The following is a 15,394-nucleotide window of genomic DNA, read 5'->3' on the forward strand; positions in this document are numbered from 1 at the left end:
GGTGTGAGAAAGAGTCTCTGTAGCAAAAACAGTATCCTCACTGCTGTGTGGGTCCCAGATGAGCAGTTGTTGGAATGTGTGGCATGAATTCGCCATCCCTCACTATTCCATAGCAAGAACTCTGAATCACAGTCTTTAATAATGCAAAAATGAGAGTAATAGTTTAGATTTAAAAGCACTGCCTTGTTTTGAAAAACCCATTACCTTGTTTTTGGAATTCCAACTGCAGCTATATTGGACATAGAAAGTGAAATTACATAATGATAATTGAAGCATATGGACAAAACTCTGAACAATGACATCCTCACCTATAGTACACTGTCAAGGGTACCTCAGTCCAGGTGGGAGTAATATGATAAAAGACAAAAATGGAAAGGACCTAAGAGAAGTAGAAGAGATTAGGATGAGTTGGCAAGAATACACAGAAGAACTGTACAAAAAAGATCTTAATGACCTGGATGGCCATGATGGTGTGGTCACTCACCTAAGCCAGATATCCTGGCCTGTGAAGTCAAGTGGGCCTTAACTTCAAAGCATTACTACGAACAAAGCTAGTGAAGGAAATGGAATTCCAGCTGAGCAATTTAAAATCCTTAAAGATGATTCTGTTGAAGTGCTGCACTCAATATACCAGCAAATTTGGAAAACTCAACAGTGGCCACAGGATTGGAAAAGGTCAGTTTTCATTCCAGTCCCAAAGAAAGGCAATGCCAAAGAATGTTCAAGCTATCATGCAATTGCACTCATTCTGCATACTAGTAAGTTTATACTCAAAGCCCTTCAAATAAGATTTCAACAGTACATGAACCAGGAACTTCCAGCTGTACAAGCTGGGTTTACAAAAGGCAGAGGAAACAGAGATCAAATTGCCAATATTCACTGGATCATAGAGAAAACAAGGGAATTACAGAAAAACATCTGCTTCATTGGCTATGTGAAAGGCATTGAGAACTAAATAGACATTTCTCCAAAGAAGACATACAGATGGCTAACAAACACATGAAAAGATGCTCAACATCACTCATTATCAGAGAAATGCAAATCAAGACCACAATGAGGTACCGTTTCACACCAATCAGAATGGCTGTGATCCAAAAGTCTATAAGCAATAAATGCTGGAGAGGGTGTGGAGAAAAGGGAACCCTCTTACACTGTTGGTGGGAATGCAAACTAGTACAGCCACTATGGAGAACAGTGTGGAGATTCCTTAAAAAACTGCAAATAGAACTGCCTTATGACCCAGCAATCCCACTGCTAGGCATACACACCAAGGAAACCAGAATTGAAAGAGACATGTGTACCCCAATGTTCATTGCAGCACTGTTTATAATACCCAGAACATGGAAGCAACCTAGATGTCCATCAGCAGATGAATGGATAAGAAAGCTGTGGTCCATATACACAATGGAGTATTACTCAGCCATTAAAAAGAATGCATTAGAATTAGTTCTAATGAGGTAGATGAAACTGGTGCCTATTATACAGAGTGAAGTAAGCCAGAAAGAAGAACACCAATACAATATACTAACACATATATATATGGAATTTAGAAAGATGGTAATGATAACCCTGTATGTGAGACAGCAAAAGAGACACAGATGTATATAACAGTCTTTTAGACTCTGTGGGAGAGGGAGAGGGTGGGATGATTTGGGAGAATGGCATTGAAACATGTATAATAGCATGTAAGAAACGAATAGCCAGTCTAGGTTCTATGCAGGATACAAGATGCTTGAGGCTGGTGCACTGGGATGACCAAGAGAGATGGTATGGAGTGGGATGTGGGAGGGGGGTTCAGGAATGCGAACACATGTACACCTGTGGTGGATTCATGTTGATGTATGGCAAAACCAATACAATATTGTAAAGTAAAATAAAGTAAATTTTAAAAAAAAGCAAAAAGATGGAAAAATAAATTTAAAAAATGAACCTTTTAGGAAAAAAAAAAGAAAGAAAGGCTTTGACTGTGTAGATCACAAGAAACTGTGGAAAATTCTGAAAGAGATAGGAATACCAGACCATCTTACCTGTCTCCTGAGAAACTTGTGTGCAGGTCAAGAAGAAACAGTTAGAACTGATGTAGAACAACAGACTGGTTCAAAATTGGAAAAGGAGAATGACAAGGATGTACATTTTCACTATGTTTATTTAATTTATATGATGAATACATCATGCAAAATGCTGGGCTGGATGAAGCTCAACCTGGAATCAGGATTTCTGGGAGAAGTATCAATAACCTCACATATGCAGATGATACCACTCTAATGACTGAAAGTGAAGAACCTCTTGATGAAAGTGACAGAGCAGAGTGAAAAAGCTAGGTTAAAACTCAGCTTTCAAAAAACTAAGATCATGATGTCTGGTCCCATCTGGGGAAAAATTGAAAGCAGTGACAGACTTTATTTTCTTGGGTTCCAAAAATCACTTCAAAGTGTGACTGCAGCCATGAATGAAAGCTATGACAAATCTAGACAGAATATTACTAAGCAGAGATGTCATTTTGCCAGCAAAGTTCCATATTGTGAAAGCTATATTTTTTCCAGTAGTCATGTGAGAGTTGTCAAAGGATGTTAAGAGTTGGGCCATTGAAAAGGCTGAGGGCCGAAGAATTGATGCTTTCAAGCTGTGGTGTTGAAGACTCTCAAGAGTCCTTTGCGCTATAAGGAGATCAAATCAGTCAGTCCGAAAGGAAATCAGCCCTGAATATTCACTGGAAGGACTGTTGCTGAAGCTAAAGCTCCAATACTTTGACCACCTGATGCGAAGAGCTGACTCATTAGAGAAGACCCTGATGCTGGAAAGATTGAAGGCAGGAGGAGAAGTGGGTGGCAGAGGATGAGGTGGTTGGATGGCATCACTAACTCAGTGGACATGAGTTTGAGCAAACTCCGGGAGATAATGAAGGACAGGGAATCCTAGTGTGCTGCAGTCCATGGCGACACAGAGTCAGACATGACTTAGTGACTGAACAACAACTTTGTTCAGTTCAGTTCAGTTTAGTCGCTCAGTCATGTCTGACTCTTTGCAGTCCCATCTATGAACTGCAGCACGCCAGACCTCCCTGTCCATCACCAACTCCTGGAGTTTACTCAAACTCATGTCCCTTGAGTTGGTGATGCCATGCAACCATCTCATCCTCTGTTTAACAACTTTGTTAGTTCTTTCTAAATTCATAATATTAAAAAAATTTTTTTTTACTTATTTATGTGGCTATACTGGGTCTTAGTTGGGGCACACAGGATCTTCAGTCTTAGTTGTAACAGGCAGGACTTAAGTTGCAGGATGTGAACTCTTAGTTATGGCACGTGGAGTCTATCTAGTTCCCTGACCAGGGATTGAACCAGGGCCCCTGCATTGGGAGCTCAGAGTCTTAGCTATTGGACCACCAGGGAAGTCTCTCATAGTGTTTTTTTTTTTTTTTTTTACTTTATTATTGTCTCATATAACAGAGGTAGTATAATCAGTAATACTATCATTACATGCAAATGATTTAAATATTATAAAGGAGTCTTCTCACACTATATATAAAATATATAACAAAAAAGCTCTCCTATATAGCACAGGGAAATCTATTTAATACTCTGTAATGACATATTACATATATGTCTGGCTAATTCACTTTACTGTACACCTGAAACTAACACAACTTTGTAAATCAACTATGATTCTAATAAAAATCATAAAAATAAAGGTGTCGTCTTTGTAGAGTGACAGGAGGAACTTGTGAGGGGTTGAGAAGTAGACTGACTTTATCCTTCTTCTTCCTCATTTAGCCTTGGATGCTGGGCATGTTGGCCTGGTGCTGTCGCTCACCATCACACTTACCAGGATGTCCCAGTGGTGCGTCAGGCAAAGTGTGGAAGTTGAGAACATGGTGATGTTTATCTTTCTGTTCTTACTCTTTTCAGTCTCCTTGCTGTTATTTGACACAGAAGCAATTCTTATGTAAAATAATGAAACTGTTACTTTTACATCATTTTACAAAGTTTTTTACATTCTCTTCCATCTTCTTAAGGGCTTCCCTGGTAGCTCAGATGGTAAAGAATCCGCCTACAACACAGGAGCCACAAGAGACTCAGTTTCGATCCCTGGGTTGAGAAGATCCCCTGGAAAAGGAAATGGCTACTCCAGTATTCTTGCCTGGAGAATCCCCATGGACAGAGGAGCCTGGCGGGCTACAGTCCATGGGGTTGCAAAGCGTCGAGCACGACTGAGCAACTTTCAGTTTCACTTTCCATGTCCTTAAAGTTAATGTAAAATAAAATATGTACATATTTTTCTCAGTCATGTGTATGCCATGTCAGAAGGTTTTGTATTCATCACAAACTGTCTTCAAATACAATAAATGTCTCTGTAGGAGAGAGGTTCTGAAATTCTGGAGGCAATATAAGCTAATTTTTTAGCAGCTTGTTTGTATTTGTTTCTTAATGGGTAATTCCTCGTTTTTGGTAAAAGAAAATAATCCAGTATTTTGAGGTTTATTTAATTACTATGTTCCTCTACCCCTCCCCCATTTTATCATTTATTCTTGTGTGAGTTGAACACTGAATTTGCTGGTGGCCCCTCTTCCTGGTAGGATAGGCTCCCTCTCAGAATGTGCTAAGGTGTGGAGTCATAGTTGTTCAGAAGACCTTAATCGATGTGTATATTACACACTTTTGAATATTTGTACCTTCTCCTAAAGGGAGAAAAGCAATAAAAATAGTTTTTCCATTTCTTTCTTCTAACAGAGTAGAAATAGTGAAAGTCTCTCAGTTGTGTCCAACTCTTTTCGACCCCATGGACTATGCAGTCTATAGAATTCTCCAGGCCAGAATACTGGAGTGGGTAGCCTTTCCCTTCTCCAGGGGAGCTTCCCAACACAGGTATCAAACCCAGGTCTCCCGCATTGCAGGAAGATTCTTTACCAGCTGAGCCACAAGGCAAGCCCAAGAATACTGGAGTAGGTAGCCTATCCCTTCTTCAGGGGAACTTCTGGACCCAGGAATCGAACTGGGGTCTCCTGCGTTGCAGGGAGACTCTTTACCAACTGAACTATCAGGGAAGCTCATAACAGAGTAGAAAACGACTGATTATTAAAATTAGATTTGATGACCATCCAGTTCTGTTCATTTGTAACACGTGGCCCTTCTGTAGCCACACATTACTAATTGGTGTCCATAAGTATTATTTTCTTTGAAAAAAAATTTTATTCAGATGTGAAAGGAGGATCAATAAAATCTTACTATGCATTTCTTTAATTTTTTAACTTTAATATAAAACTGAAGGAAGTAGTCATGTGTAAAAGTGTTGAAGATGATGAACAAGTTTTCAAATCATCCAAGGCCTCATCAGACTCCTACTTCTGTCCTTTGTGGATGCTGAGACCTGGGATGTTCTGCACTGTATAAAAGCAGAAGGTTTCATTTACAGTCTCTGAACATCCATAAACAAGACTTTCTGATACTAACTCATGAGATGTCATATGTGTTTCAGATGATTTCAGTAGAAAGGGTGATTGAATATACAGACCTTGTGAAAGAAGCATCCTGGGAACTCGAGTATCGTCCACCGCCATCCTGGCCCAACAAGGGATTGATTTCCTTTAACAATGTGAACTTCAGGCATAAGTTGGACGGGCCTCTGGTATTGAGGAACATCTATGCAGACTTTTACCGAGGACTAAAGGTTAGTTTAAGCCATTTGCCTCTTTAAAATCTGGCTAAAGATTTAGCACCACATCTACTCTTGACTTGTCAGTGTGTCAGGGGGACTCTGTTCCTAATGGATGCAGATTAGATCAGTGACATTGTAGGTGAATCTTTCTTGGAAACTGACCATGGGATGGGGATCCCAGGAAATGTCTTCCCTGTGTTGTGAGCTCCCTCGTGATGGTTGATGGGCCCTGGGGTCCAGGGCTCCATCTTAACGTGACTCAGGACACTATATGTGACACCTGATTATTCATGCAAAGTCTGGGACGTCAGCCTTGTCTTCCTGGCCCTAACTCTCCAATATCTCATTCCTTTCCATCTTTTCTTATTCGTATTCCTGAGATCGCCTCCTCCTCCCTCTGGTGCCCTCTGGTTTCAGCCTCCTTCTCTGTCCTTTAGCTCTTCCTGCAGACTTGTCCTCCACTCACCCACACTGAGCTGCCAGCCCCCTGCCCTCCCCCCACAGACTGCTTCTTTCTTTAGCCCAGATCTGATCCTTACTGGGCTGGGTGAGCTGCTGCTGGAACCATAGCATAGCCTCAAGTCCGCTCCAGCAGGGACTGTGAGGTGAGCTTGTGTCCACCAGAGAAGAGCCTCAATAATGACCCAGTCAGCAGTGAGGAATCATGGTATGAGATGGAGGCAAGGTCTAGAGATTGACTCAGGGTCAAAAGCAAATTGATGGGAGCAAAGAAGATCTGTGTGGGAGATGGCAGAGAGGCTGGTATCCTGGACCTGTCAGCATCCATGCCTGCTTGTGATGTTCCTTCCACACTCAGATTGAGGCCCTCAGCTGGGATCAGGACAGAATCTTGAAGATGACACTAAGCCAAAACAAACAAGGTGTTAGGAGCTCTTCCCCACTGCCTTCTGCAGCCAGTGTGTCTGACAACTCCCCCGCCACCGCATGTGGATCGTGTGTAGTTTCTCCCAAAGCACCACGTCCTCCCTGTTCCCAGTGCACACGCTGCCCCTCAGCCTCAGAGACCCAGGCCCTCCGTCATCTGGGTGGTGAAACTCTCTGCATTTTCTGAGTCAACTTGAATGCATCTTTGAGACCTTGAGTTCTTCCTTAGTGTCTTATATATTCTTTTAAGGCAGCGTTTATGGTACAGCTATGTTCATAGCAGCCAAAAGTTGGAAGGAACTAAATCCTTACAATGAAGTATTATTTGGCCTTAAAAAGGAAGAAAATTCTGACCTGTGGATAAACCTTGATGACATCTTGCTAAATGAAATAAGCCAGACACAAAAGGAATGAATACTCTGATTTCACATATGTGAGGTTCCAAGAGTGGTCAAATTCAAGAAAACAGGAAGTAGGATGGTGGTCTCTAGGAACTTAGGGAGAGTAAATGGGGAGTTGTTTGTTTAACGGGTAGGAATTTCAGTTTTATGAGGCAGAAAAAAAAAATTCTCAAACTTGGTTGCACAGCAATGTGAATGTACTGAACACCAAACTGTCCACTTAAAAATGGTTAAATAGTTAAATTTTATGTTATGTGAATTTTATCATGATTAAAATAAGAGATAGCACCTGTGGCATGCTTTGCAACTTGGGATCTGTATCTCATAGTACCTTGAGGTTTTTTAGTCAGAGAGTATCTTGTTTTCATCTTTGTTCCCAGAGGGTAGCATTCTGCAGGGCACAGAGAGGGTGCTGAGGGACTGCTGGTTGTGAGGGTAGGTGAATAACACAGGTGTGAGCAAGTGGAAACCAACACACACACACAAACACATAACAACTCTGTAAATAACTGAAAGAACTGCCCTGTAAAACTCTTACCACCCCACAGATCCATCTAGTGGACAATAGCTATAATTTAACAAATGAAGCCCTTGTAACATAAAAGAATATTCAACTTAATGCCTGAATGTTACCCAGGGAACAGCTTCAGTTAGTCACAGGGCAAAAACTGGTCCTCAATATTTCCAGTTCCATTGTAGGTCAGGAAAAAGGTGAACTGCCATGTCAGGAAAACATTAATCACAGCTCTTGATACAGTCTTGTCCCTGAGAGCACTGTATGTGATGTTTACTTACTCTCAGACAATGTGTCTGTCCAATTTTCTGTTGTAAATATAATTCTGTTCACCTGTACTTGTTTTAAATTTTCCCCAAAGCCATAAGATATGAATTATCTAGGAAAGTCTGTAGTACAACTTAGGAACATAACAGATTCTTATTCTTCCTTCTTAAAACCTGTAAATCATAGGATCATTAAGATTCTAAAATGTTTGAGGGAAAATTGAATTTTGAGACTGAATAATAACTCCAGTAACTTGACTTTTGATCTGTACCTTGGTCTACTCTCAGTATCACTGTTGACTTCATCTCTGTGTTTGGAAATGATACCCAGGCAGTGTGTTCATGAATTGATTTCACTCTTCCTGTTTATATCCCAGGTTCCCTCTCCTGCTCACCTGTCCCAGCCCCTGTCACTCCAGGACACCCCTTTGGTGCTGGATTTGATTGAGAGAAGCTATTGTCTGGGGTGGAGGTGGGGGTGTGGGGACAGGGGACGTGGGAGTGAACCAGCACACAAGAAGTGGGTCTTTATTTTCTTTCCTTCCTCTTCTGTCCCTGTTTCTAGAAGTTAGAGTCAGTAGGAGAGGATAGTAGGTACTATGCAGGAATTTAATTCACAGAAGAAATGGCAAGTAAAAATGAAGACCCAGGACTTCCCAGGTGCAGCAGATAAAAATTCACTTGCCAATGCAGGGGACACTGGTTCAATCCCTGGTCTGGGAAGATTCCGCATGCTGCAGAGCAACTAAGCCCTGCACCACAACTACTGAGCCCACGTGCCACAACTCCTGAAGTCTTTGCTCAGCAACAACAGAAGCCCCCTCAGTGAGAAGCCCGTGCACTGCAGGAGTAGCCCCCACTTATCACAACTAGGGACAGCTCGTGCAGAGCAATCAGGACCCAGCACAGCCAAACAGAAAAAAAATCAACATGAGGTAAATAGCACCCTAGACTTCATGGCTAGAGTCTGAACATGGGCTGCATTTTTCATTTAGATGATTTTGTGGTTGATTTGATCATTTTAGATAATCCTGAGCAATAAAGTATTTTCCAGCTCTTGAGGTAGATTGATTTTGCTTTGTTTTTGCTCACAGCAATTATTTGGATGATACATTTTTACAGATGCTTAGTAGATCATGCTATAATGTGCAAAAATATTAGTTTCCTACATTTTTTTCTTTTTTTACACAATATTTTCTTAAAACCTGCTCCTCTCCCTCCCAGATTATCCCCTTCTCCTGCTGGCTTCCTAATTCCCTGTGACTCAGACAGTGGTGCCAGGGCCAGCAGCATCTGCCTCTCCCGGAGCTTCTTAGAAATGTAGAGTCTCAGGTCCACCCAGACCTCCTGACTCAGATTCATATCTGAACATGACCTCTTCCTTTCTCTCTCATGGGCAGTTTTTGATGAGTGATAACCTGTGATTCCCAAGACATGTCTTTGACAGTTTGAAATTGAACTCAAGAATTCCCAAGTCTCTGTTGTGACTGAGCAAGAGGCTCTAGAATGTTCTGTGCCCCTAGATTTACTTACTTTTATGCTCTAAAAGTTGTACCTTTGCATTATAATCTAATTCTGTGTGATTCTGCCTCATTTCTTTGCATTTTTCCAGTGGAGTCTGTCTTCATTACAGGCAGTTTTCATCCTGCTGTCTATCCTTCCCCACACCAGCCTCCTGCAGGGACCAGAGGGATTTTCCACGGGCTCAGCCCTGCCTGGACCTGGAGTCAGAGACAGCCCCGTGCAGCAGTATATGTGTGGCTGTTTCACAACCTGATGGGATCAAAAATGAGTCTTGCTGCTCCAAGCAGGGCACGAGGTCTGTTTGGCCTGTTCCCCAGGCATCATGTGCCCCACTTAGCTGCAGGTTTCTCTCTCAGTCTGGCTGTGGGTGCCGGGTCTTCCTGCTGACAGCTGGTCCACCTGCCCTCAGGTACCCTCTTTGCTCTCACTCACCACATGTATGCCTGTGTCCATGTCATGCTTTAAGTCTCTGACCACAAGATCTCTATGGTAGGCCTGTTCCTTTAACTGCAGCTACACCTCTCCCCACTTTCTCTGTTCTATCTACACAGAGGGGCATGGTAAGGTGCCAGGCCTTCCAGGTGATAAGGAGTCCCATCAGCAGATGGAAAAGAGGCCAACAGATGTGGATGTGAGTCCCATCCTGCTACTTATGGGCTCTGATATCCAGACAGACTAATTTATTTAAGCCTCAATCTTTTCTTATGCAAAATGGAAGCGAAAGGATGTAACCTGTAGGGTTGATGTACAACTTAAACAAGATAAGACATGTAAAGCATCCAGAATAATTGCTTGGACAAAAATGGTCATCATTTTCATAGGGTGTAAAATGACCATAACCACTTACGCTGTGGAGGTGTTGTCTGTCCCATGAGAATGAGGTGTTGGCCATTTGAAGTTGTATTTATGGCTACAGGATCCATCTACTGTATTTGTTTCTGTCTGATTTATCTTATACCTAAATAATATGGTAATAAATTTCCCATAAGTTTCTCTGGCTTGAGTTAAAAATCTCATCTCCCAGTGGAAGTGTCTTTGTCTCAGGACACCACAGGTAATACAAATAAGAAAAAGTCAAATCCAGTACAGATCCTGATGTCAACATATACAGTCTAGTTGAAGAAACAAGAAAATTACTATATCAGCTTTGTAAGCTAGAACGAGGTCATAATTTTTATAGACATTTATTAAAAAAATGACATAACATCTGTTAGAGTTGGAACAAGCCCACATGAGGAGACACGGAGAGCATTTCCAAGGAATTATACATGTGAGACAGACTTAGTGATGTGTGGTTAGGGTTTCAGCAGCTGGAAATGCATATGGAAGGCATTCTGGGAGCTGAGACCAGGATAAGCCAAAGTGTGACGCCCTGATCGAGTGGATGAAGGCCTAGACACCTGCATAGCACTCAGGAAAATAAACTACCAGGTGTGTAACACACATTTTTACATTCAACCCTCACCACTAGCTAGTGATGCCAAGGACTCTGACTCATGTACATGAAGGAGGGAGATGTTAGTTTTGTAGAAGAGACGTCCTGGAGTGGAGTGTTGAGTGCTGAGCTGGCATTCAGTTTAATCTGAGAAGTGAGAGCACATGGACCAGAGTGGGCAGGTGCAGGGGGTCAGGGAGCCAGGAACTGTTATGCCTCCAGCAAGACATTCTGGGAAAGTGATTACACTTTTTGGGATCAAATTAATGTCGATTAAAACAAAGCTGTAACACTGGGATTTGTGAACAGGCAGGGAAATGGGTGGGAGTAGAAAATGGTATTATACTTCTGGAGGGTAGGTTACCAGCTTAATAGCTTCCTCTGAAAATGTTCATACTTTGTTGTTGTTCAGTCACCTAGTCATGTCCAACTCTTTGCAACCCCATGGAATGACACACACCAGCTTCTCTGTCCCTCACCATCTCCTGCAGTTTGCCCAAGTTCATGCTCATTGTATCAGTGATGCCATCCAGCCATCTCATCATCTGTCATCCCCTTCTCCTCCTGCTTTCAATTTTTCCCAGCATCAGTGTCTTTTCCAATGAGTTGACTCTGTGTCAGGTGGCCAAAGTATTGAAGTTTCAACTTCAGCATCAGTCCTTCCAATGAATAGTCAGGACTGATTTCCTTTAGGATTGACTGGTTTGATCTCCTTGCTGTCCAAGGGATTCATACTTGCTGTCCAAGGGGTTCATACATGACTCTCAGCAATTCCATATCTGAGAATTTATGTGAAGGAAATGATTAAGGTTGTTTGCAAAGATATAGCTTCAGGGATATTTAGCACAGAGTTATTTATAATAACAAACTACTTGACGCTGCCTAAATATCCAGCAGTAAAGGATTTGTTAAACAAAATATCACATGTACTATAATATTATGCAACCATTAAAGTAAATATTTTTATGAAATATGAAATGAAAGCACACATAACAGTAGGTTCACATTAATCCCATTTTGTTTAAATATGTGAACATGTGTTTTTAAGAATACATACAAAAAGAAATAGAACAACAACAACAAAAAGAACACATGCAGGAGCCTAGAAAGTAAAAACATCATTATAAGAATTTTTTTTTTCAGAATGCTGGGGTATAGCTAGCATTTATTTACTTTTCAAATTCATCTGCACTGATTGTGATTAAGGAAAGAGTTTATTTTAATTTGTTTTTTATACACTATGATCCTGGGAAAGAAGTAATGAGAGTAAAGTAAGGAAGATGGATGAAGGACTTGTTTTGTGTGCTGCATTGCTTGTTGATTATGTTGAGTTTGATGTGTGAAGAGAGATCCAGGAGCAAGTGTCTAACAAACTGTGTCATCATCAGAGGCCAGCCTGGTTGGAAAAACAGAAAGGGACCACTGCAAGCAAATGACAGAAGATTTTCTCCAAGTATCTTTATAATTGTATCTACTTATTTATTTTTGGCTGGGCTGGGTCTCTGTTGCTGCTCTGGCTTTTCTCTAGTTGCCACATGTGAGCTTCTCACTGTGGTGTCCTCTCTTGTTAAGAACAAGGGCTATAGGGTGCGAGGGCTTCCACAGTTGAAGCATGTAGGCTCACAGTCGTGGTTCCCGGGTTCTAGAGAGCAGGTTCAATAGTTGTGGCGCATGGGCTTGTTGCTCTGCAGCATGTAGGATTCTCCTAGACTAGGAATTGAACCCACGTCTCCTGCATTCGCAGGCAGATTCTTTATCACTGAGCCATCAGGAAGGTGTCTTTAGATTGAAGAATGTGAAGTTACTGATACTGGTGACATTCTCCCTGTGCAATTGGTAAAACCCTTTGGTTACCCAGAAAAGACGTTCAGACTATCGCTTTATGAACGAACTCTAGGAATTATCAGAGTCAGGTTTTCTTTGAGTTGTCTTTTTCTTTTGGGGGCCCTGTGGCCATGCAACATGTGGGATCTTAGTTCCCTGACCTGGGATCGAATCCACGCCTCCTGCAGTGGAAGCACAGAATCTTAACCATTGGAATGGCAGGGAAGTCCCCTGGCTTTTTAGTTGTCTTCACTGGAGTTTGAAACTCACAGTCCTGTGGTCATGAGCAGTCCTGTGGTCCCTACATATCTCAGACCATTTGCCCAAAGTTTACAGATGTTCCTGTTTGCACAGAAGGATCAATTTCAGTGGAGCTGATAACATGGGAACATATACACATTCTCACAGATCAGTTCCCACCTGTGTCCTGATGTGTGTTGATTTATGTATGAGAACACTCAGAAATACAGGCACACCTGTTTTACTGTGCTTCTCAGATAATGCTTAAAAAAAAATTGAGCATTTATGGCAATGTTGTCAGGCAAGTACACTGGCATCATTTTTCCTATAGCATTTACTCACTTCATGTCTCTGCCACATTTTGATAATTCTTGCAATATTTCAAACCATTTAATTATTATTATATGTATTATTCTGATCTATGATTAGTGGTTTTTAATGTTTCTACCCTGTAAATGATCAGATGGTTAGCGTTCTTTTAGCAATAAAGTAATGGAAATTAAGCCATATACACTTTTTTACATATAATGCTATTGTACATCATTAGACTAAAACATAGTATAAATATAACTTTTATTTGCATAGAGAAAGAAAAAAAATTCATATTACTTGCTTTATTTTGATACTCACATTATTGAGGTGGTCTGGAGCCAAATCCAAAATATCTTTGAGGCCTGCCCGTACACAGAACACATGAGCCACATATATACACACTACGACCTGCCTGTAGGCAGAGAATGGCCTATCTGTATTATATGAATTAGGGTTTAACATAAGGTACAAAATGTCCTGAGAAGCCTGTATGCAGATCAAGAAGCAACAGTTAGAACTAGACATGGAACAACAGACTGGTTCAAAATTAGGAAAGGAGTACTTCAAGGCTCTACATTGTTACCCTGCTTATTCAACTTACATGCAGAGTACAGCATGTGAAATGCTGGGCTGGATGAAGCTCAAGCTGGAATCAAGATGTCAAGAGAAATATCAGTAACTTCAGATAAGCAGATGATACCACCCGAATGGCAGAAAGCAAAGAGGAACTAAAGAGCCTCTTGATGAAAGTGAAAGAGGAGAGTGAAAAAGCTGGCTTAAAATTCAACATGCAAAAAACTAAGTTCACGGCATTTGGTCCCATCACTTCATGGCAAATAAATGGGGAAACAATGGAAACAGTGATAGGCTTTATTTCCTTAGGCTCCAAAATCACTCTGGATGGTGACTGCAGTCATGAAATTAGAAGATGCTTGCTCCTTGGAAGAAAAGCTATGACAAACCTAGACAGCATATTAAAAAGCAGAGACATTACTTTGCCAACAGAGATGTGTATAATCAAAGCTATGTTTTTTTTAGTAGTCATGTACAGATGTAAGAGTTGGGCCTTAAAGAAGGCTGGGCACTGAAGAATTGATGCTTTTGAACTGGGGAGCTGGAGAAGACTCTTGAGAGTCCCTTGGATTGCAAAGAGATCCAACCAGTCCATCCTAAAGGAAATCAACTAATGCTGAAGCTGAAGCTCCAATACTTTGGCCACCTGATGTGACGAGCCAATTCATTGGAAAAGAGCCTGATGCTGAGAAAGATTGAAGGCAGGAGGAGAAGGGGACAACAGAGGATGAGATGGTTGGGTGGCATCAGCAATTCAATGGACATGAGTTTGAGCAAACTTCAGGAGATAGTGAAAGACAGGGAAAGCTGGCATGCTGCAGTCCACAGGGTCACAAAGAGTCAGTTACAACAGAGCGACTGAACAACAACAAAATGGCTTATGGTCATTGTATTATCTTTATAAGATAATAAAGTTAGCTAAACCCACTTTTCTTGTGTTTAATCTCTACAAAGATAAATTCTTTTTTGAAATGCCATGATTAATTTGACATACTGATTTGAAACTTTAGATGTATTTGAATAAAAAAACATGAAAAGTTCCAAGCATTCTGATTATATTGCTCAGAAAGATTTAGTTATCTTTTTAAAGCCATGAGTTTTAAAACTTTACTGATTTACAAATGATTCAAGCATATCTTACACCCTCATCAATTCCAGATTTTAAATAGAGATGAAATCATCTCTTGGAAAACTCCCTTCAGAGAATTTGTAGTTGGGGTTCCCTGGTGGCTCAGACAATAAAGAATCTGCCTGCAAGGCAGGGACCTGGGTTCCATCCCTGGATCAGGAAGATCCCCTGGAGTAGGAAATGGCACCCCACTCTAGTATTCTTGCCTGGAAGATTCCATGGACAGAGGAGCATGGCAGTCTACTGTCCATGGGATTGCAAAGAGTTGGACACGACTGATCAACTAATACTTTCTTTCACTTAAAAATTCATTGGTAAAAAAGACCAGTTGCTGCATATATATTTGAATGAGATTTTATTCCCCACCAGCATTTTATCTAGAAGGAAATGGCAACCCACTCCAGTATTCTTGCCTGGAGAATCCCATGAGCAGAGGAGCCTGGCGGGCTACAGTCCATGGGTTGCAAGAGTCAGACACAACTTAGCAACTAAACGACCAACCACCAGCATTTTACCTACGTTGTATTGATTCTTTAATCTTGCTGTTAGTGCATTTAATTTCTCTCTGCTTTAGTTTTAATAAATATTGATTCTTGACATATATTTTTCCAAGGTTCAGTTGTAAATATTAATGAA

The 15,394-nt window shown here is 41.1% G+C and overlaps 1 protein-coding gene across 3 annotated transcripts in view; it reads left to right on the forward strand.

Annotated features, from left to right (window-relative positions):
* Window positions 1-15,394, forward strand: part of LOC138446668 (ATP-binding cassette sub-family C member 4-like) — a 172,526-nt gene that overhangs the window by 114,564 nt on the left and 42,568 nt on the right. For 2 of the 3 annotated variants that reach the window (XM_069601890.1, XM_069601891.1), the window contains 2 exons: window positions 3,774-3,874; window positions 5,476-5,667. In XM_069601890.1, coding sequence (XP_069457991.1) covers window positions 3,774-3,874; window positions 5,476-5,667 — 293 coding nt within the window. Of the gene's footprint in view, window positions 1-3,773; window positions 3,875-4,015; window positions 4,268-5,475; window positions 5,668-15,394 lie in introns of those variants that run through there. The other variant, XM_069601893.1, reaches the window with a different exon arrangement.

The sequence above is a fragment of the Ovis canadensis genome, chromosome 10 (genome assembly GCF_042477335.2).
Source record: "Ovis canadensis isolate MfBH-ARS-UI-01 breed Bighorn chromosome 10, ARS-UI_OviCan_v2, whole genome shotgun sequence".
Taxonomy (NCBI): Eukaryota; Metazoa; Chordata; class Mammalia; order Artiodactyla; family Bovidae; genus Ovis; species Ovis canadensis.